The 20,930-nt window shown below is 36.4% G+C and overlaps 1 protein-coding gene across 1 annotated transcript; it reads right to left on the bottom strand.

Annotated features, from left to right (window-relative positions):
- Positions 1-11,748: 11,748 nt before the first annotated feature.
- LOC147406783 (uncharacterized) lies at positions 11,749-20,810 on the bottom strand. The gene is made up of 5 exons (XM_086434997.1): positions 20,019-20,810; positions 14,131-14,255; positions 13,254-13,568; positions 12,979-13,148; positions 11,749-12,399 (listed from the first exon to the last, which is right to left on the bottom strand). Exons 1-5 carry the CDS (start codon positions 20,337-20,339, stop codon positions 12,023-12,025), a joined length of 1,308 nt encoding a protein of 435 aa, XP_086291123.1. The 5' UTR covers positions 20,340-20,810; the 3' UTR covers positions 11,749-12,022.
- Between the last annotated feature and the right edge of the window lie 120 nt (positions 20,811-20,930).

Raw genomic sequence — 20,930 nt, 5'->3', positions numbered from 1 at the left:
ATTTTTTAATTTGTAAACTAGGATTAGAAATTTCAAAATGAGTTGATTTTTGAAGAGGATAAGCTCTTCACTAAAGAGATCATCCTCACAAAAAAATCAGCTCATTCCAAAACTTCTAACCCATGTTTTGAAAAATGTTTAACACAATGTTTAGCAAACTTTAGGGTTGCTGAACCGTTTGCTAAACCGCTCCCTATATGTATATATTATTTGTCTTACGTTTGTCCTACGCATGTGTTAGAAGTTTTAGAATAAACTGATTTTTTGGTGATAATGATTTTCTATGGTGAGGAGATCATTTTCATCAAAAATCAGTTCATTCCTAAACATCTAACCCCATAAAAAATGATTTACAAAAAATGGACAATCCACAATTCTTCAATTTGTAAACATGAGACTAGAAATTTTGGAATGGATTGATTTTTGGTGATAATGATCTTCTTATCATAAAGATTATCCTCACCAAAAATCAGCCATTCCAAAACTTCTAACTCATGTAGGAAAAACACGTAGGGTAACCCATATGACAAATAATAAGGTGCCAAACATTTTTCATATATATAACTAAAATATCTTTTGGAGTGTTTCGGGATATCTATAACTAATGCCTAAATGAGACCTTAATGAAGATTAATGATTTTCTGATTCAAAAAGACTCACTCGGTCTCTAAGTGATTGATGTGGTAATTAAGGGCACAAAATTGTTGATCTTTTCTTGTGTATCCCGAAGAAAAGGTTTTATGATTATGTAACCTTGCCACATCAAGCAGCATATAGACCTAGTGGTCTTTTCAAGTCAGAATATCACGACTCCTAATTGAATGCAATTTGGAAGTAGTGATTATTTTTAACGGCTCTGATTTGGAAAGTAGTATTATATTAACACCCAACTGAAACTGAAAGTGTTTATTATTTTTTCAACCGTTTTGATTTGGAAAGTAGTATTATATTAACATGCAAAAGGGAGGAGTGGAACACAACTTCCTTCACTCCTACTTTTCGTCCGCTAATTAAAAGGGCTCTCTTTTCTTTGCGCCGCAATTGGCGATCCTTGTTCCACTCTCCATCTCTCTCGCCACTTTGCACTAAACCCTCCCCCTAAATTCACTCATGATTAGCTTAACTGACTATGGTTACCTTATGCCACAGTCCTAAACCTTCTCCTTAACTCAATTTATATAGAGATGCCTTTGCGATTTTTTTAAGAGATGATTAATCCATTATGTATACGTTGACTTTTTATTTTTGTTTTAATTCAATCATACAAATGGAGAGTAAGAAAAATTCTTTTAAGTGATGGAGTGCAATTAGTAATGAGTGCTTCGTTAAGCAATTCGCTCGCTCATTATTAATAGAAGTGCCATATTTATCTTACAATGTGGGCATTTAATATTATAGGAAAAATTACTTAAAGGACCTTGGTGGAGGTGAATTTTTTTTTCTAAATAGTCCCTTAGTTTTGGGTAATCTCTCAATAGTCCATTTAGTAATTTTTTTTTCTTTTCTTTAGTTCAGAGACCTTCCTCTCATGTGTATGATATGTTTGAAATACCAAAACTACAATTTTCTCATCTTCTTTATATAGTTAGATTTTTCAATGGCGAATGCGATCATTTTCAATGATCTTTGATTATGATATTCTCTTAATTTTGAACATTTAAACATACTTTTTGCTTATTTATTTCAATGATGTATGTATATAAAAAATGAAGAAGTGAATTGAGATTCTACTATTTTTATGATTATGTTGTAATTTTTTATTTGTAATTATGATTTGTGCATTTTGAGGAGATTTACTCAAATATTGAACTAAAAAAAATAGGGGAAAAAAGCGAAAAAAAATTCTTGTTCACATTTATAGTGTCGAGTTCACCATTTTTATTATCTAGTTTAACATTTAATTACTTTCAACTTCGATGATTTTTTTCAGTGAAAATATTGTTGAACTTGACAATAATGAAATGTTGAACTACACAATAAGAAGTGGTGAACTTGACACTAAGTAGTGAATTCAACACTAAATAATTAAATGTTGAACTAAACAATAAAAAGTAGTGAACTTGACACTGTAATGTGAACCAAAATTTTTATTTTTAGTTTTTGTTCCTTTTTTCGACTTCGATACTTGATAAATCTTTTTGAAATACTCAAAATGCATATATCATAGTTGCAAATCAAACGTTACGATATAATCATCAAAAAATTTAAAATCTCAACTTCGTTCATCATTTTTTTTAATAAAACATCGAAATAAACAAAAAAATATATGTTCAAAATTAATCTTCCATAAGGGACTAGTGGTAGATGGCTGAAACCCCTTAATCTTCAATCTTATGCTTAACCCAAAACACACAACTTTCTCCAAAATATCCATCGTCTTCGACTTCTAAAGTAAAATGTTTTACCTTCATCTTCAATCAAAAGACTCCTAAATCCATCAACCTCAAGAACATGATTCGATTTTTTTTAGAATAGAAAAAACAGTGGTTTTGCTTGGAGGATGAAGATATGCTTCTAAAATGTTGCTCAAGGTTGACAACAACGGGTTTTAGGGTATTAAAAAAATAATTGGAAAGGATTTTGTGGTGTGGGTGAAAATGAGTGTTTTTTGATAATTTTATGCTAGAATATCATGCAAGACCGAAGTCAAGGGGAAATAGATGGGAATTATCCTTTTTAAGCTTCTCATCGTCAACATATATATATATAGGGAAATGTTCAGCACCCTAAGTTTTACCACACACTTTAACAAACGTTTTTTGTCCTACATGGGTTAGAAGTTTTGGAATGAGCTGATTTTTGGTGAGGATGATCTCTATGATTAGAAGATCATCCTCCCCAAAAATCAGCCCATTCCGAAATGTTTAGCCCCATGTTTACACGTTGAAAAATCGTGGACCGTCCATTTTTTGTAAATCAATTTTGATGGGGTTAGAAGTTTTGGAATGAGCTGATTTTTGGTGAGGATGATCTCCTCACCATAGAGATCATCCTCACCAAAAATCAGCTCATTCCGAAACTTCTAACCCATGTAAGACAAAACGCGTTTGTTAAAGTGTGTGGTAAAACTAAGGGTGGCGAACGGGACCCATATATATGTATATATATATATATATATATATATATATATATATATATATATATTTCGGATTACCAAATTTTTATTCTATTTTTGTAACTCACTTTATTCATGCAAAAATTATTATGATAGAGTTAGCCCTATGGATCTATATCTATTGATGTTGCTATTGGTTGACACAGGCATATCAGTCATGTTATACCGTTGAATAACAAACCTTCAATCATCTATATTATTCTAAATTAGATTATTATATTAGAATTATAGATAATTTGGGGGCGGATGAAGGGACATATGTAAAAACAATGGTTGTTCAAAATGTGAGTTAGAGGTTTTGGATTGAGTTGATTTTTTGTGAGGATGTTCTCTATGATGAGAAGATCATCTTTACAAAAAATCATCTAAATTTGAAACTTGTAAGTCCATCAAAAGTGGTTCACAAATTATTAGTAAAAAATCGACGGTCCACATTCTAAATCATTTTTGATAGGATTAGAAGTTTTAGATTGGACTGATTTTTTTTAGGATGATCTTCTCATCATAAAGATCATCGTCACAAAAAATCAGATCAATCCAAAACCTCTAATCCATATTTTGAATTTTTTTTATTATTACATTGTTTTTACATATGTCCCATGATCCGTTCCATATATATATAGGAGACGGTTCAGCAGTCCTAAAGTTTGCCAAGTTTGGTGCCAAACATTTTTTCAAAATATGGGTTAGAAGCTTTGGAATGAGCTGATTTTTTGTGAGGATGATCTCTACGATGAGGAGATCATCCTCACCAAAAATCAGCTTATTCCAAAACTTCTAACTCCATCAAAAGTGATTTATAAAAATTGGACGATCCACGATTCTTCAACTTGTAAACTAGGGTTAAAAGTTTCAAAATGAGCTGATTTTTTATGAGGATGATCTCTTCACCGTAGAGATCATCCTCACAAAAAATCAGCCTATTCCAAAACTTCTAACCCCATCAAAAGTGATTTACAAAAATGTTTGGCACCAAACTTGGCAAACTTTAGGGCTGCCGAACCGCTCCCATATATATATATATATATATATATATATATATATATATATATATGTTTTTTTTTTTAAAGTTGTCCATGGAGCAAATTTGATCACAGCCAAACAGTAGTTTGACATGTGGAATAAATGATATCAGAAGAGAAAATTTCTCTTCTACCCGCATGTCCTCAGCCCACTAATTTTAATTTTAAGATTTAAAATTTTAAAATGGGTCATTAAAATTTAAAAGCACATGGATTATCACATTGTCAAACAATGGAAAATAAAGGTTTTTTTTTTTCGTTTAAGTCGATAGAATTTCGTCCTCTACAACCCTGTGGCATTTGATCATGTTTTTGAATTCCATGAGACGATTTGATCCATAAATTTTCATTTTTCCCCTTGGACAAGAGAGAAATTTCCTTTTTTATTGCTGATGTCATTTTCACCATGTCAAATAGTTGTTGGATTGTGATAACTTCTTCTCCCCCTGTTTTTTTTCGTCGGGGGCTGCCTGTTGTTGACAGAGTCCAACTTTGAAACAGGTAGTCTGTTTTGAAAAAATTTGATAGGTAGAACCTTCTTCACAACACAACGCGTGTCATTTTGTATTTATTAACACCCTTACTCTTTCATTAGTTTTTATTGATACCTCAATGTGAAATCCAAAGAAGAGGGTTCTATCGAAATTTTGAAACGGGTTGACTGCTTGAAAGATTTTCCTAAACGGTATCGACGGAGTCCGACTTTGAAGCGGATAGTCCGCTTCAAAATTTCGGTAGGTAGAACCTTCTTCACAACATGACACATGACATTTTGTATTTATTTCACACCCTTATTTTTTCGTTAATTTTTAATATACCTCAACGTGAAATCCAAAGAAAAGGGTTCTATCGAAATTAATTTTGAAAGGGGTTGACTGCTTGAAAGTTTTTCCTATAAGGTGTCACAGACCCCAGATTTGTAGTTGACATAGTTGGCTATTTTTTTTAAATGTATGTAACAGATACCCCCTCCATAAAAATATGGACCGTTTAGGATACTTTTTATAGAATATGAGACTGAAGACGGTCTTTTGAAGATTTTTATCTATGAAATACCTAAACTATCCTTTAACATTGTTTGAAAGAACCATCGTTTATTTTATTTTTTTTTTTTGAAAGGTCAACAGGGTTAAGGCAGACCCAGACCAGCTACAACCTCAGGAAAGGACAGCCCCTTTTATCCTGGGAAAGAAGAGAAACGAGGAAGGCGAAGATCCACAAGCAATCTCCAAACAACCCAAAGAAAAAAGAAAAGAAGCAAGGTAATCAGCCACCTTGTTGGCTTCTCTAAAAACATGCAAGAAACTAACATCATTGAAACGGCTAATAAGCTCTTGATTGACCCAACCAAGTGCTGAACATACCAAGGGAGTTCCATCTGCCATTTAGAATCTTAATAGCCATAATGGAGTCCGATTGAACTTGGATTTTAGAGCATCCTTTGGAACTAGCAAGCTGTAACCCATGAAGAATACCTTGCATCTCATGGTAAATAAACCGATTTTGGGTCTTCACACCCAGCTATAGCAGCTACCACCTCGCCATCATGGTCTCGAATGACCGCCCCATAGCCTCCTCTAGTTTCTGAATACGATCCATCAGTGTTAAGGGCATACACTCCTTGATTTGGTTTCAACCAAGAGCAAAAATACTAGGCTTGTGAACAAATGTTGCATTGGTACCCCAAGCATTCAAGAAGGATCTATTGTAGTCGGAGTCTTCTACCTCGGTCAAGGTGTCCTCAAACTTAATCTGAACATCTTCAACAATTTTCTGAAGCACTTGATCCGGGCCATTAAATTTGTTTTGGTAGATCCTATTACATCTTTCCCTCCAAACGTGGTAAATAAACGCACAAAAGGCTACCTTCTTAATTCTTTGGATAGGAGCACCTCCTTTAAAGCTTATGGCAGCCCACTCTACCTCATCGGCCCACTCTCCAACAACTCTACTCACTAGGCACTTCTTGAGAATTTCAGTCCATATCCATTTCGCAAAATGGCAGCCACTAAGAATGTGGTTGGTGTCTTCATCTTGGGTTCTGCAAAGGCAACAAGTCGCATCAACAGTTAAGCCCCAAGATTTGAGTTTCTTCAAGGTTTTTAGTCTACCTTTGAGGGCAAGCCAAGCTATAAAACTCTGTCTAGGAATGCTGCTACTGTTCCAAACCATGTGCTCCCAAACAGGTTGATTAGAATGGGTAGACAAATGTTTCACCGCTGAACTAACTGAGAATAAACCATCTGCATTGCTCTTCCAAATTACTCGATCCGGAACTCCATCAAAGATGGGAATCTGGCCAAGGAAAGGAGAGATATCAGACAAAAGGGACTCCCTCCCCATAGGAATGCTCCAACTACCATTCCTTATGATGGCTGAAACCATTGCTTTAGGACCAACTAACAAATCATGTGCTAGTTCTTCAGGAAAAACAGCATTTAAGATTCCTGATGGGTGCCAGGGGTCATTCCACAAAGAAGTAGATCTTCCATTGCCGATCAAGTGAAGAGTGTTGTCTGAGGCTAACTTCCTAGCTTTGAGAATTTTCCTCCAGCTCCATGATGCTTCCCTTGGAATTTTAAGAGTCCAGAAGTTCTCTTTTTTAACAAGGTGGTGTTTTACCCAACTGCTCCATAGTGTGACTTTGTCAGAGGCAATCATCCAAGCGTATCTAGAAATTGCAGCTGAATTCCAAGTAGAGATGCTCCCCAATCCCAAGCCTCCTTCTTTGAAAGGTCTACAGATGTCTTCCCAACTAACCAAACTATTGCTCTTGAGATTGTCCGGACCAGACCAAAGAAATCTAGCACACACTCTTTCTATCTCCTTAACAACCAAGGATGGAATAACAAAGCAATTGCACCAAAAAACCTTGATGCTTAGAAGAGTAGACTTCACAAGCTCCAGCCTACCCGCATAAGAAAGAAATCTTCCCTTCCAAGAGTTGATTTTCTGAGTCATCTTCTCAACCAGAGGGAAGCAATCCCTAAAGGAGAGTCTTGAGGAAAGAAGCGGAAGGCCTAAAAATTTGATAGGCAAAGTGCCTTTCCTAACTCCCAATATTGATGAAAAATCATCAATCAAGCCTCTATTGTTATCTGCCAAGAAAAAAGCACTTTTATCAAGGTTGACTTCTAATCCAGTGAGCTCTCTAAAACCTTCCAAGACGTTTTGAATGGCTAGAGCACTTTTGCGATTCCCTTTGGAGAAGATAAGAAGGTCATCAGCAAAACAGAGATGGGTAATGCTATGCTTCTTACACCTGGGGTGAAAATCAAACCGCCCATGATCAACTTGCATTTGGAATAACGGATTCAAGACCTCCATAACCAACACAAAAAGGTAAGGGGACAGAGGGTCCCCTTGTCTCAACCCTCTCTTGCCATCAACCAGCCAACAAAGGATCCATTTAGCGAAATGGTGTAGGAGACACTTGAAACACACTTAAGAATCCAATCAATGATCTTTTGGGGGAACTTGAAGGCAATGAGACTAGCTTCGATGGCATCCCACTCCACGGTGTCAAAAGCTTTCCTAAGGTCCACTTTTAACTGCCCCTCTAGGACTGGTATTCTTCCTGTGGTAGTTCCTGACAAGTTCATGAGCGAGCAGGATGTTGTCCGCTATGCTACGCCCTTTGATGAAGGCTGATTGATTCAATCCCACGAGCTTGTGAGTGACCTGACTAATTCTGTTAGTAATAACTTTAGCAATAATTTGATAGGTGGCCCCACCATATTTTGGTGAATATTTGAGATGCCCTTACATTTAAAATTGATGCACGATCCTTGACCTTTGTCTTCTCTATTAGATTATGAAAATGACCAGAAAGCCCTTGTTTTTTTTTTTTTTTTTACTTTCCAAACCTAATCATCTTCAACCCACTAAGATGATGATGATGGTTGCTCATGATGACATGATCATAATTAGGATGATTATGATGACAATGAAGTGATGATGATGATGGTGGTGGTAGTGATGATTATCATAATCATAATTATGATGAGATGAGATTGAATTATGATTATGTGATGGCGGGAATGATATGATTACATCATCATCATCGATAGCATGAAGCCAATTGGTTTTAAAAGGAAAAAAAATCCAGGAATTTACAGAAATGGACGGTCCACGATTTTTCAACTTGTAAACATGGGGCTAGAAGTTTTGGAATGGGCTGATTTTTGGTGAGAATGATCTCCTCACCGTAGAGATCATTCTCACACAAAAATCAGCCCATTCCAAAACCTCTAACCCATGTTTTGAAAAATGTTTTGCCAAAATGTTTGTTACTGAATGGGACCCTATATATATATATATATATAACAAGCTTTTCAAAGCACTGGAACCTCTTATGGAGATCGTTGTCCAACTCTGAGACCAACTATGTCTCAAGCAATTGGGTCAATTGGGCATAACCACCTCTCCCTAGGGTCAGGTAGCAACACGTAATTTCTATGGCTGCGACAGCTTCAATCCATAACTAGAGGCAAATGGCAATGGCAGCAGCAACACCCATCAACAAATAACGCAAACCCCACCATAATGAAGCAAGTAGGTTCATTCTACAACAAAATCCACGAAGCCCTATAGAGGTGAGGCAACAGCATTGGGGGTAATGGGCATACTCCACTTTGGCTTGGCACCATCGACACAGCCAACAAGATAGCCTTGGCTAATAATAAGGCAGCTTACAAGCATGACATCAGAGAGGAATACACCTCCTCAAGCTTTTTGCCTATGTCCTATACAAGGTTGCTAGATTTCACTAAATCTGATAAGTTTGTGTCGAAGAGTGTATCCTTCATGGGAGATCAATTAGCAAGCTATCCTCTCCTACTGACTCTATAAGCCTTAATTTGTAGAGCTGAGGGAAAAGTGAGTAATAATGAGAGGAAAAGAGTTCAATGTGGAAATAATGGACTGCTGATGACAAGAAAAAAAGAATGCATAACTGCCGTAAAACAGGTATTGAGGCTAACTAAGGGTCAGGGTCAGTAAGTAGATGTTTAATTAGGTATTAGAAGCAATGCTAGCCTGTGTCTCTGTCTCCATATAGTATGCTGGTTTTTCTTACTAGACCACAGAGAAGTATTGTATCGTGTTGCATCTGTTTGTCTTTGTAGCATTGTAATTAGTTATAAGATGTACCTACTTGTGTTTGATATGGTTTAGAAAGCATGAGCCTGTCATGCTATTTGAAATGGGTTTGGGTTTTGGTTTGGATGGTCTGCCTGAAGGTTAGAATTCATTTTCTAAACATGGAGTGTTTTTTGAGGACTTAGTATTTAAAGTGGGAGGAGCTTTTGAGGGCGTATGTGTCGGCAAGTGGTGTTTGTTTGTTCTCTTTTTTCCGGTTTTGTTTCTTTGCTTTGCGGGGCCATCTCATCATCCTTTTTCTTTGATCAATAAAATTATACTCATAAAAAATAAAAATAATCCAAAACAAATAATACTATACTAACAATGTAGGGTATGTCTAAATCACCCAAAGAATAATGATTATAACTAAAAAATCTTCACTTGGTCAATACTCAGATGACGTAGCACGGAAACGGAACCAAGATATTTTTCCATTGGATACACAACTACACATAGAGATCATCCTCACCAAAAATCAGCCCATTCCAAAACTTCTAACCCATGTAGGACAAAACACGTTTGTTAAAGTATAGGGTAAAGCTTAGGGTGAGGAATGGGACCCATATATATATATATATGGGTCCCATTCCTCACCCTAAGCTTTACCCTATACTTTAACAAACGTGTTTTGTCCTACATGGGTTAGAAGTTTTGGAATGGGCTGATTTTCTATGATTAGAAGATCATCCTTCCCAAAAATCAGCCCATTCCAAAATGTTTAGCCCCATGTTTACACGTTGAAAAATCGTGGACCGTCCATTTTTTGTAAACCATTTTTGATGGGGTTAGAAGTTTTGGAATGAGCTGATTTTTGGTGAGGATGATCTCCTCACCATAGAGATCATCCTCACCAAAAATCAGCCCATTCCAAAACTTCTAACCCATATAAGACAAAACACGTTTGTTAAAGTGTGTGGTAAAGATTAGAGTGCTGAACGGGACCCTATATATATATATATATATATATGGGAAATGTTCAGCAACAAACATTTTGGCAAAACATGGGTTAGAGGTTTTGGAATGAGCTGATTTTTGATGAGGATGATCTCTACGATAAGGAGATCATCATCACCAAAAATCAGCCCATTCCAAAACTTCTAACCCCATCAAAAATGGTTTACAGAAAATGGACGGTCCACGATTTTTTCAACTTGTAAACATGGGGCTAGAAGTTTTGGAATGGGCTGATTTTTGGTGAGAATGATCTCCTCACCGTAGAGATCATTCTCACCAAAAATCAGCCCATTCCAAAACCCTAACCCATGTTTTGAAAAATGTTTTGCCAAAATGTTTGTTACTGAATGGGACCCTATATATATATATATATATATATATATATAACAAGCTTTTCAAAGCACTGGAACCTCTTATGGAGATCGTTGTCCAACTCTGAGACCAACTATGTCTCAAGCAATTGGGTCAATTGGGCATAACCACCTCTCCCTAGGGTCAGGTAGCAACACGTAATTTCTATGGCTGCGACAGCTTCAATCCATAAACTAGAGGCAAATGGCAATGGCAGCAGCAACACCCATCAACAAATAACGCAAACCCCACCATAATGAAGCAAGTAGGTTCATTCTACAACAAAATCCACGAAGCCCTATAGAGGTGAGGCAACAGCATTGGGGGTAATGGGCATACTCCACTTTGGCTTGGCACCATCGACACAGCCAACAAGATAGCCTTGGCTAATAATAAGGCAGCTTACAAGCATGACATCAGAGAGGAATACACCTCCTCAAGCTTTTTGCCTATGTCCTATACAAGGTTGCTAGATTTCACTAAATCTGATAAGTTTGTGTCGAAGAGTGTATCCTTCATGGGAGATCAATTAGCAAGCTATCCTCTCCTACTGACTCTATAAGCCTTAATTTGTAGAGCTGAGGGAAAAGTGAGTAATAATGAGAGGAAAAGAGTTCAATGTGGAAATAATGGACTGCTGATGACAAGAAAAAAAGAATGCATAACTGCCGTAAAAACAGGTATTGAGGCTAACTAAGGGTCAGGGTCAGTAAGTAGATGTTTAAATTAGGTATTAGAAGCAATGCTAGCCTGTGTCTCTGTCTCCATATAGTATGCTGGTTTTTTCTTACTAGACCACAGAGAAGTATTGTATCGTGTTGCATCTGTTTGTCTTTGTAGCATTGTAATTAGTTATAAGATGTACCTACTTGTGTTTGATGTGGTTTAGAAAGCATGAGCCTGTCATGCTATTTGAAATGGGTGTTGGGTTTTGGTTTGGATGGTCTGCCTGAAGGTTAGAATTCATTTTCTAAACATGGAGTGTTTTTTGAGGACTTAGTATTTAAGTGGGAGGAGCTTTTGAGGGCGTATGTGTCGGCAAGTGGTGTTTGTTTGTTCTCTTTTTTCCGGTTTTGTTTCTTTGCTTTGCGGGGCCATCTCATCATCCTTTTTCTTTGATCAATAAAATTATACTCATAAAAAATAAAAATAATCCAAAACAAATAATACTATACTAACAATGTTTCTTTTCATTAGATTGCAAGAAATGGTCTATTTTGTTACCTGTGCATTTTCTGTGATCTTTCATGGCTAAAGAACATCTATTTCCAACAAACGTGGAAACGAAAACAAAAAATTCAAAATTTTGGTGTTCACAAGAAAGAGAAGGATTTAGTCAAATTGACCACTATCATCACCACCATAAAGGACAGACAAAGAAGCATGGAAATAAGTCCCAAAAGAGAACTCTCTACTGGATACCTGGATGCCACTTCAATTAAGAGCAATGGGAAAGCTTCAATCTGAGGGCCTCGAGCTCGATTGTCTGCCTTTCTTCATTAGTCAACCAAGAAGACAGGCACAAATCAACCATGTCTTTGCCACAGCTGAAGTTTAAAGACCCCTTAAGATTCCTGATCTTCCCAAACCTTTCTAGTCTCTCTAGATTCAAATCTGATGGATCTTCTTTAAAACTCAGTAATATGTCCTTAACAGCATCAAACCAAATGGGTCGGGCAACCTTAAGAAATTCGTGCACGACCAACACCGGAAGCTTAACACTACCCAAATCAGATTCATCATGATTTCCTCTACCATGATAATCTGATCCTCCAAGCTTCAAGAGATCATAGAAATCAGCCAAGTCACTGAACACTGTTGATCGGACAAGAGAAAAAGAAAATGAATTTTCACTGAAATATAAATGATTTCTAGAGACATGACGAATCCAACGTACCAATCAGTTGCATGAAGAGGAAAAAAAACAAAACTCATACGATGGAGATAAATAGATCTATTTAGAAAAACTCTTTCCTTACTTAGCTTAGTAAGATTTTAAGCCTTACAAAGAGTCGTTTTGCTCAAATGGATTACCACATTGGCAATCCAACCCCACAGCCTTCTAGATTTCATGGAAAAACTCAGATCCAATATATATATATATATTGGGCTTGATCCAAGGATTTGAAAATGGACGGCCACAAAACTTCCACCTAACTCCCAAATTTAAAATTAAAATTCAACGGTGAAAAATAACTTTTTTGGGGAAAAAAAATTTTCAAAGTTCATAAATTTTTTTCTTCTACAACCCTGAAGCATCAGATCATGTTTTTGGATGCCACAAGTTGAGCCCAAGGACCCTTAGTAAGGCTAGTCGGACTCAATCTATTTATCCATGATCAAATTAGGTGATAAGGAAGAAAAAAGAGGGATGTTTTGTACAATGCATAATACCTGCCAATTTTCCGTCACTTCTGTAGACCTCCATCCCGTGAAGTCCCGCATCTTTCAACCTCCTAATAACCGCAACGGGGTTCTTCAATGCCCACGGATGAGCTAAAGCTGCCACACCCCCCGTTCGACATATCAATTGCACTGCTTCCTCTGTCAGAGGCTCATTACCCCTGTGTACAGAAGGAAGAAACAACAATTTACATGTTAATGAAATCTGCTTTGGGTATCATAAGGACATGAGTGGAAAAAGCTATCTACGGGTTCAGGATTATTACGTAGAATAAGCAGGTCCTCCATCATATAGATATCGGGAAAAAGCTTGCTTTAGGTTCTCTACATGGCCTGCTTGAACCATAGCACGAGCGACATGCAACCTCCCTGGAGCCACTCCATTACCCGCGATCTTAGTAACATTCTCCCATTTAAGAGGCATCTTCAGGTTGTTCAGCTTCGCGAGTATGTTCTTTGCACGAAGGTAACGTCCCTCCCTTATATTAGCCAAACAAGTCTCAAGTTCTGAAAGCCTCATAGGCCCACAACTTCCATAATATGCAAGGATATGCACTGGTTCCTCAGTTCCAGACTCTCCTCTGTTGCTTACACAGATTTCAAATAGAAGTGTTAGAAGGTTATAAAAAAAAATTGCTTAGTTTTTATGCCTACTATTTTTTTAATAGAGAGCTGCTAATGGCACCCCAACTTTTACTTATTACAACCCAATTAAAATAAAAATAAAAAAGTTAAGTCAATGGTTGAGAATAATTAAAAGTTGGGGTGCCAATAGAAACTGTCTCTCCTTTTTTTTAAGATTTCTATTTGTTAGATTTAGGGTTTATATTGTGAACTACTGCTGAATTTGTTTGAATGTGTTATAAGGCTTTGTAAAATGTGCTGTTGAAGTAATAACTTGCACCAAACTTTCGTAATGTTTGAATGGTGTGGTCTAATCTTTAATAGGGTGTGATAAATAATTTAAGAAATTGGGGTGTAATAAGTAAAAGTTGGGGTGCCAATAGCAGCTCTCTTTTAATATTGGAAAAAGGCCAAAAAAGGAACTAAGTCAAAGTCAAACCTCACATTTCATAATCATCATCTTCTTCATCAATAATAACTTGGAAGCATAATGCAATAATAAGATAGAAAAAGATTGACCTTGGAGAGAACATTGTACTAATCTCAACACCCGGGATTATCCTGATGCCAAATTTTTTAGCAGCTTCGAGGGCTTCGGGGATGCCGGACATGGTATCATGATCTGTCAGAGCAAGCACTTTCACCTGTTCTCAACACATTGTGTTTATTAAATTCTTTTATATTGCAATGTAAGACAATCAAGTTTTAGATCATTCAGATGGAAAATGAGCAAATTACTCTACTACTTAGATGTAGTAACATCCAGCATAAATAAGTATACAAGAAGATTGTTACCAAATGACTATAGGTAGGGAGCAAAAACATAATTGTAAGTCCAGAGAGAGAAAAAAAAATTGCAGGAAACTTTTTTACAAAACCTTAAGCTCAAATGTTTTCTTTCTTCTTTTGGATAGCTAATAATAAAATAACAAATGCATTCCACTAAAATTATGAGGACCTAAGAAATTCAAGTACTCTCTCCTTATCAACTTATAAGTTAATTCTCTCGTAGCTGATCTCCTATTTCCCAAGACTTCTAAAACATAATTTTCCTACTTAATATCAGTAAGACTCTTTCCAAGTCTCTATTATAACTACTAAAAAAACATTTGTCGATTAATTTTTATTACTTTTGTCGTTGTCATCATTGCCAAAGCTCTATCCCAAAAATCTAAGATGGTTGAATGAATCATGTTCCTCTACTCAATCCATGTCCTATATTAATTCATGGGCGTTCACATCCGCTTTCAATACCTCAATCCACTTTCTTTTTGGTTTTCCTCCCGCTTTTTTAGAACCTTCAACTTGCACAGTCCTTCTAGATGGACTTGTATCAGCCTTCTATTTGTTTATCACCTATTTGGGATGCTCCTATATCTTCACAAGTGTGTTCAGTTATAATTTTATCTTCTTTGACTTTTCCATCTAACAATCTTCATCTATGCTATAATCAATCTATGAACATGTTTTTGATTGCCCAATATTTAGTTCCATAAAGCATATCTAGTCTTACTCGTCATCATCAAAGCCTTCTACCAAAGATTTGGGTCAGCTAAATCAAGATTCATATTGTCTTGGGAGTGGAGGATTTTTATACCATTTTTTATTGTCTTATAAAATATTCATTTAATTTGGTAGGGATGTGTCAGTCATATCACAATCCAGAAGGACACCTCCACTTGAACCATCTAACTCTAAATTCGATGGATAACATAATAGAACCAAGGTAACATAATTGTCGCTTCAAGATAATTCGATGGGTGTCATAACCAATGTTTCACTCCACATACTCTGCCACAGTTCTACTTACTCTAAATCCCTTGGACTCTAATGCACTTCTCCATAGTTCTAGTTTTTCGTTCTCCCTCCTTTGTCTCAACAACTGACATTACATCATTTAAAAATAACATATATGGGACTATAAGCAATTAATTCACCATAACTGGAGAAAACATGTATAGGCTCAAATTTGATCCCTGATGTAAACCAATTATAATTGAAAGCTCATTTATCTTCCTTCTGATAAGCAAGCAAGTTAGTGGTTAGTACTAGTAAGTGAAGGCAGGTTTTGAACCCAGGTCGTGGTATCAACATTAACAGACTTTAACCAACTTAGCAAGCTAGCACCTTCAAGAAAACTCATTTATCTCACCATTTGCACTCACTTTCTAGTGTTCTCATATCCATAATTATATTAATATCCACTTGGGATCCCTTTCTTTCCCAATAACTACCAAATTTGCTTATCATATATTTTCTCTAAGTCAATAAAAATTGTGTGGAGATTCTTCCTCTTTTCTTCAAACTTCTCCATTGTTTGTCTTTGAAGAAAGATCACCTCGATAATCGATCTCCATGGCATAAAACCTAATTGATTCTTTGATATCTTTGTTTTTTATCTTAATCTTTATTCTATCACCATTCTCATAATTTTGTATTATTTCTCAAGTTTGATGCCCCAATAGTTAGTATAGCTCTTGATATCTCTTTTGCTATCATAAGTAGATATTATGATACTTACTTTCCATTCATTTGACATCTTTTTAGTCTTAAAAATATTACTAAACAACTTAGATAACTAGGATAATTCAACACTTTCCCATACATGCCTATACTTATATTGGAATACAGTTTGGTCCTAAAAGCGTACATATCTTCATCTTTGCTAGCATTTTTTTTCACTTCTGGTACCTTAACTCTACATAAGCATGTGTTCTCTCTTATTCTCCATGTGCTTCCTCCTACTCCTAATCCCAATGTGTGGACCTCATTTAATAATTTTATGGAATTTACCCTGCCACATTTTCCTTAATATCTTCATCTTTTACCAAGACTCTCATATTTACCTTTATTGCATCTATATGATCTAAGTCTTAGTTTTTCTTTCTCTAATTCATGCTACCTTAGAAGCATCTTTCCCTACCTATTTCGTCCCCATCGTGGTATATAGATCCTCATTTTTCTGACTTCCTTCATGTTTAGCTCCACTTACCACTATTTGTTTCTTTTTTCGCATTTTTATTTTTTATTTTTCCAAGTTTTCTTGGTTCCAGGTATTTTCCAAAGAAAGGAGTACAACTCCTTTTTTTTGCTAGATAAAAGAAATAATATTAAAAGGCCGGTTGAGATAACCAGCAAAGAAGTACAAGAAAAGAAGAGGCATACCTCCCCGACCACCTCGAGAACAAGCTATGTACCCATCGAAAGATTACAAACACTATCCCACCTAAACATAAAATCTTCAAAGAAAACCCCTCAACTCCTACATAAAGTATTTGCCCAAAGGACATGAGTAACAACTCTTACGTAAAATTTTGCAATAAATTGAGAAGGATTTGCTCCAAAATTTTCTATTGCATCTTTTGTTTGATTTCCTCATTATGGATCTGATAGAATTGGATTCAAAATGTTGTTGGAACCTATGGATATCCAAATACAACATGCTTTAATCTCCATGGATCACAATCTTGTGAGTTGGACAATAGACAAATAAGGAATTGAGAATCAACTTCTAGAATTTTTTTTGAAAATTATAAGATTTTATAAAGCACAAAAGAGATTACAATGGAGGCCCCCAAACAAGAAAGCAAACAAACAAAAGAAGAAAAAACGCAAGAGCTACTAGTTACAAATTACAAAGTTGTTGCAACCATGAGAACCTATAGCCTCCCCACTGTACCACCCAGACCTCTTTTCCCCGTATTTCGCTCAGATAATTCTCCTCCATAAATCGTCCCTCTTCCCCAAACCTCCATAACCATTTACCTAAAAGAGCCCTATTAGTTAACCTAAAACCTCTAATCCCCATACCACCATTTTTCTTAGGGGGTACAAATCCATTTCCGATTCACTAGGTATTATTTCCTCCCACCATTCTTATCATTCCACAAAAAATTCTTCATGAGTCTTTCGATTTAGATCTCTAATATAGATAAATGGTTGGACATTATTCTACCTATACAAAGGCGACTCTGCAATGATTGTAGTAGTACGACCCAACACAAGACCCAAGGCCACACAAATATTTAGTACCATCATGAAGCACACAGCCTACCACTACCATTCTTTCCTTTCCACTTGACACACCATGTGTTCAATTTTAGCTATCCAATAAGAAAATGAGAGGATGAAAATTGGAAGACTTTGGGAAAGAAAAAAAGAGATATATTTGCTAGATGGAAGGAGTTATATAGATGGGGAAAATACCACATTGGTCAAATCATGGTAGGGAACACATACATGGTAGTTGTTGTGCAGAAATCATGTAGTAAAGATGGAATCATAGCCGACTAATGGTCTACACAAATCAACAAAATAAACCCTAGCAAAGGGGAGAGCTTCAAACTCTTCATTTTCTTAGAGGTACAAATTGAAGATGCTTAAATTAACCCTCCATTACAAGGAGGTCGTACATCTTAACCCTAGTCCCCTTGAATTGATCTCAAAAGATCTCAACCACCCAACTTTGTAACTTAATGAAGATGTCTTCATCTAAACAAATTTTCTAAAGGAAAAAAACTAAAAATCACTTTTATTTTCTAAGAAACCCTTGAGAAATAGTTTAATTCCAAGGTACTCTAATTGATCTCAATAAGTACGTGGTCCCTCATTTTTGCGCCACACCACCATTCGATGAAAGTCTGGGTGTAGTTGGTCAAAATAGGTATTTTAACAAGGGAACTGTATGAGGCAGGGTTTAAGCCAGAGGTGGTTGAAAGGGATTGGTTTTGACCATATAAAAGATAGTCATGGGTGAGGGTGAGAGGGCTGTATATTGGATGAGGATTCATTCCTTTGAAATGAGCGTTATCCCATGTGATCCAAATCGCCCAAAATGTGTTGACAATAACGCCTTGTACCATTCCAAAGGTCTATGATAGAGTAACTTTTACAAAGTTCGATATTTAACTTCCAAGAAAGGGGTATATTAAAAGAAACACCAATACAATTTCCATATGGATCCCAATCAAATTGCTTGGATCTAGGAACAATATGAAAAAGAGACAGTCAAGAGACCAAACCTGTTTATGGCACAAACACGTAAGAGGTCAATTTACAATATGCCATAAGAGATTAAGTATTCAAAGTGCCACTATAAATGAAAAAACAATATTTCAACAAAAAGTATCAATGGCAAAATGTGAGGGAAGAAACTCCATTAACAAAATCAAGGAGCTGATGCGAACTTACCACTTTCTCTGGAAGAAGTATCAATGGCATTTGAGAGGGATAGAGGGAAGGGAGGGGATGAGATAAGTGATAGGGACCGAGAGAAGGGAAGGACTGAGGAAGGGCCTATGTCGCCCATCTACCTACCTATTGCATTAATTACATCTTTCACCACACTAATAAAAAATACATCCTTCACCATGTAAAGACTCTAATGTTTTGTTTCTACGCTATCTACTACACCATACCCCCCACCTCTTCCCCAAACACAGCTATATCAGCAGCAACAACAACAATGTAGGAAATATCATTAACAGAACAGAGTTCTGAACAAAGGGAGATACCAAAAGAAAGTTCAAAATGGTTAAGTAGGAATACTGAAAGGAAATAAATTAAAAACTGTGGTGGGAAGTAACTTGAACTAATTAAGGCCATCTATTCTGTTGGTTTTCTGGAGTTGTTTGATTTTCATTTTTTCAGTTGTTTTCGACAGTTTTGATCGAAAATGTCGGTTGTGGAGTCTGAGAAAAAGCCGGAAGAGGAGGAGGTTGAGAAGTTGAAGGGAGGAGAGCTTTTGTATTGTGGAGGAACGAATTGGGACACACTGGGCCGTCGAGCAATGTCTGCTGACGGGAATTTGATCATTCCGAAACAACCGGACCAACACTTGTCAACTAATGAGCCTTGAATTCAAAACAAGTTCTACATAATTCACCCATTGTTCGTCTACAAACTAATAATTGTTGTAAGGAAACGTCTAACCCCATTAGGCATAATTTCCTTTAAGAAATGATAACCAAACTCAGTGTCACTCATACCCAAAATATAAATAATATATACAATCATCTCGATCAATAGAGAAGCAATCCCCATCCAACCAATGTCTTAGACTCTTAGACATAGAACAAAGAAATCAACTCAAATAATAATCTTAGAAATAAGATAACAAAGAACCATCACTGTTTCATCCAAATAATGGAACCATACTAAACAATCAACCACCCAAAGAAGAATACCAAGCACAAAAATAAACAAAACCCACTAAAATGAAAAGGACCCACTAAGAAGAAACCACACAACTAATCCAAAATAAAACAAAATACAGATTTTGTTTTCAAACCATAACAAACAAAATCCAACACCAACAAAGCAAAATAGACATTTAAAACAAGACCCACCCATATCAGATATTCATTCAACAAAAACAAAATCCCACAAACCGGAAAAAGAAAACTCACCCCATTTCTATGAGCTCTCTCAACAAGAGCCGTTGGAGACAAGAACCCATCACTACAAATTGAATGCGAATGCAACTCAAACACCACCTTGTCTACACAAGGATCACTACCACTGCTCACCTGCAGCTCAATAGCCTCAACAGGAGAAGAATCAGAATTTGAAGAAGAATCAAGAGAAACCCATTCACTCACTGACTGCAAAGCGACACTCTGCTCCACAGTCATCTTCTTACTTCTACCACTCTTACTTTTCTTCTTCTTCTTAGTTTTCTTCTTCATGTTATTATTCGTATTTCCTCCATTACTGTTACCGTCACCCATCACTCTAAGCTTGACGTTTTAGGGTATCAAGCACAACTTATCTTTCGTTCTTTGGTTCTTTCCCCCTCAACCTCACCAACAACAACAACTAGACATCAAGATTTCTCCTTAAAGGACCAATTTTAATCTCACAAAAACATGAGAGACATTGAGAGGGTTTAAATGATGGTAAGAAATAAAGGGTTTGTTGAAATAAACCGACAGTTGGAAGACAGAGGTGGGGACAATAGCCATGTGTCCTGCAGATGTTCTTCCTCCAGATACTTGGGTATCTGCATTGGGATTTGTGTCAGTTTTTTGAATTTCTGATGTTTTGGATGAAAAGGACAAGAGCGACTGATTAATTGGAGTGTGAGTTTCGATGTGGGTACTGAGTCTCTCTCCCTTACTTCACTTTCAGAGATTTCTCTCTCACAGATCAAAATCAGAGAGAGAGATAGAGAGAAACTTTTGGGTCAAAAGATTATATGACAGTGGTGGGGGTATCTGTGTCATTGATAACAGGGGGAGACAAGGTGAATGAATGGTCGCTTTTATTTATTTTGGTGGGGCCAACATAGATTAATTTGTTTCCATTGAAATGCTCTTTAT

This window comes from Akebia trifoliata, chromosome 3, assembly GCF_017979445.1.
Source record: "Akebia trifoliata isolate Shusen 1 chromosome 3, ASM1797944v1, whole genome shotgun sequence".
In the NCBI taxonomy this organism is placed as follows: domain Eukaryota; kingdom Viridiplantae; phylum Streptophyta; class Magnoliopsida; order Ranunculales; family Lardizabalaceae; genus Akebia; species Akebia trifoliata.
This window is presented reverse-complemented; position numbering and strand designations above follow the sequence as displayed.

Bases quoted from the DNA above. Each gene is read 5' to 3' on its own strand.
- LOC147406783 (XM_086434997.1), bottom strand. From the start codon at position 20,339: ATGGGTGACGGTAACAGTAATGGAGGAAATACGAATAATAACATGAAG. The intron at 13,149-13,253 runs GTAATAATCCTG...TTCTGTACACAG, and splicing joins GGAGGACCTGCTTATTCTAC to GGGTAATGAGCCTCTGACAG. The intron at 12,400-12,978 runs GTATTATGCATT...TCCGATCAACAG, and splicing joins AAGTGACGGAAAATTGGCAG to TGTTCAGTGACTTGGCTGAT.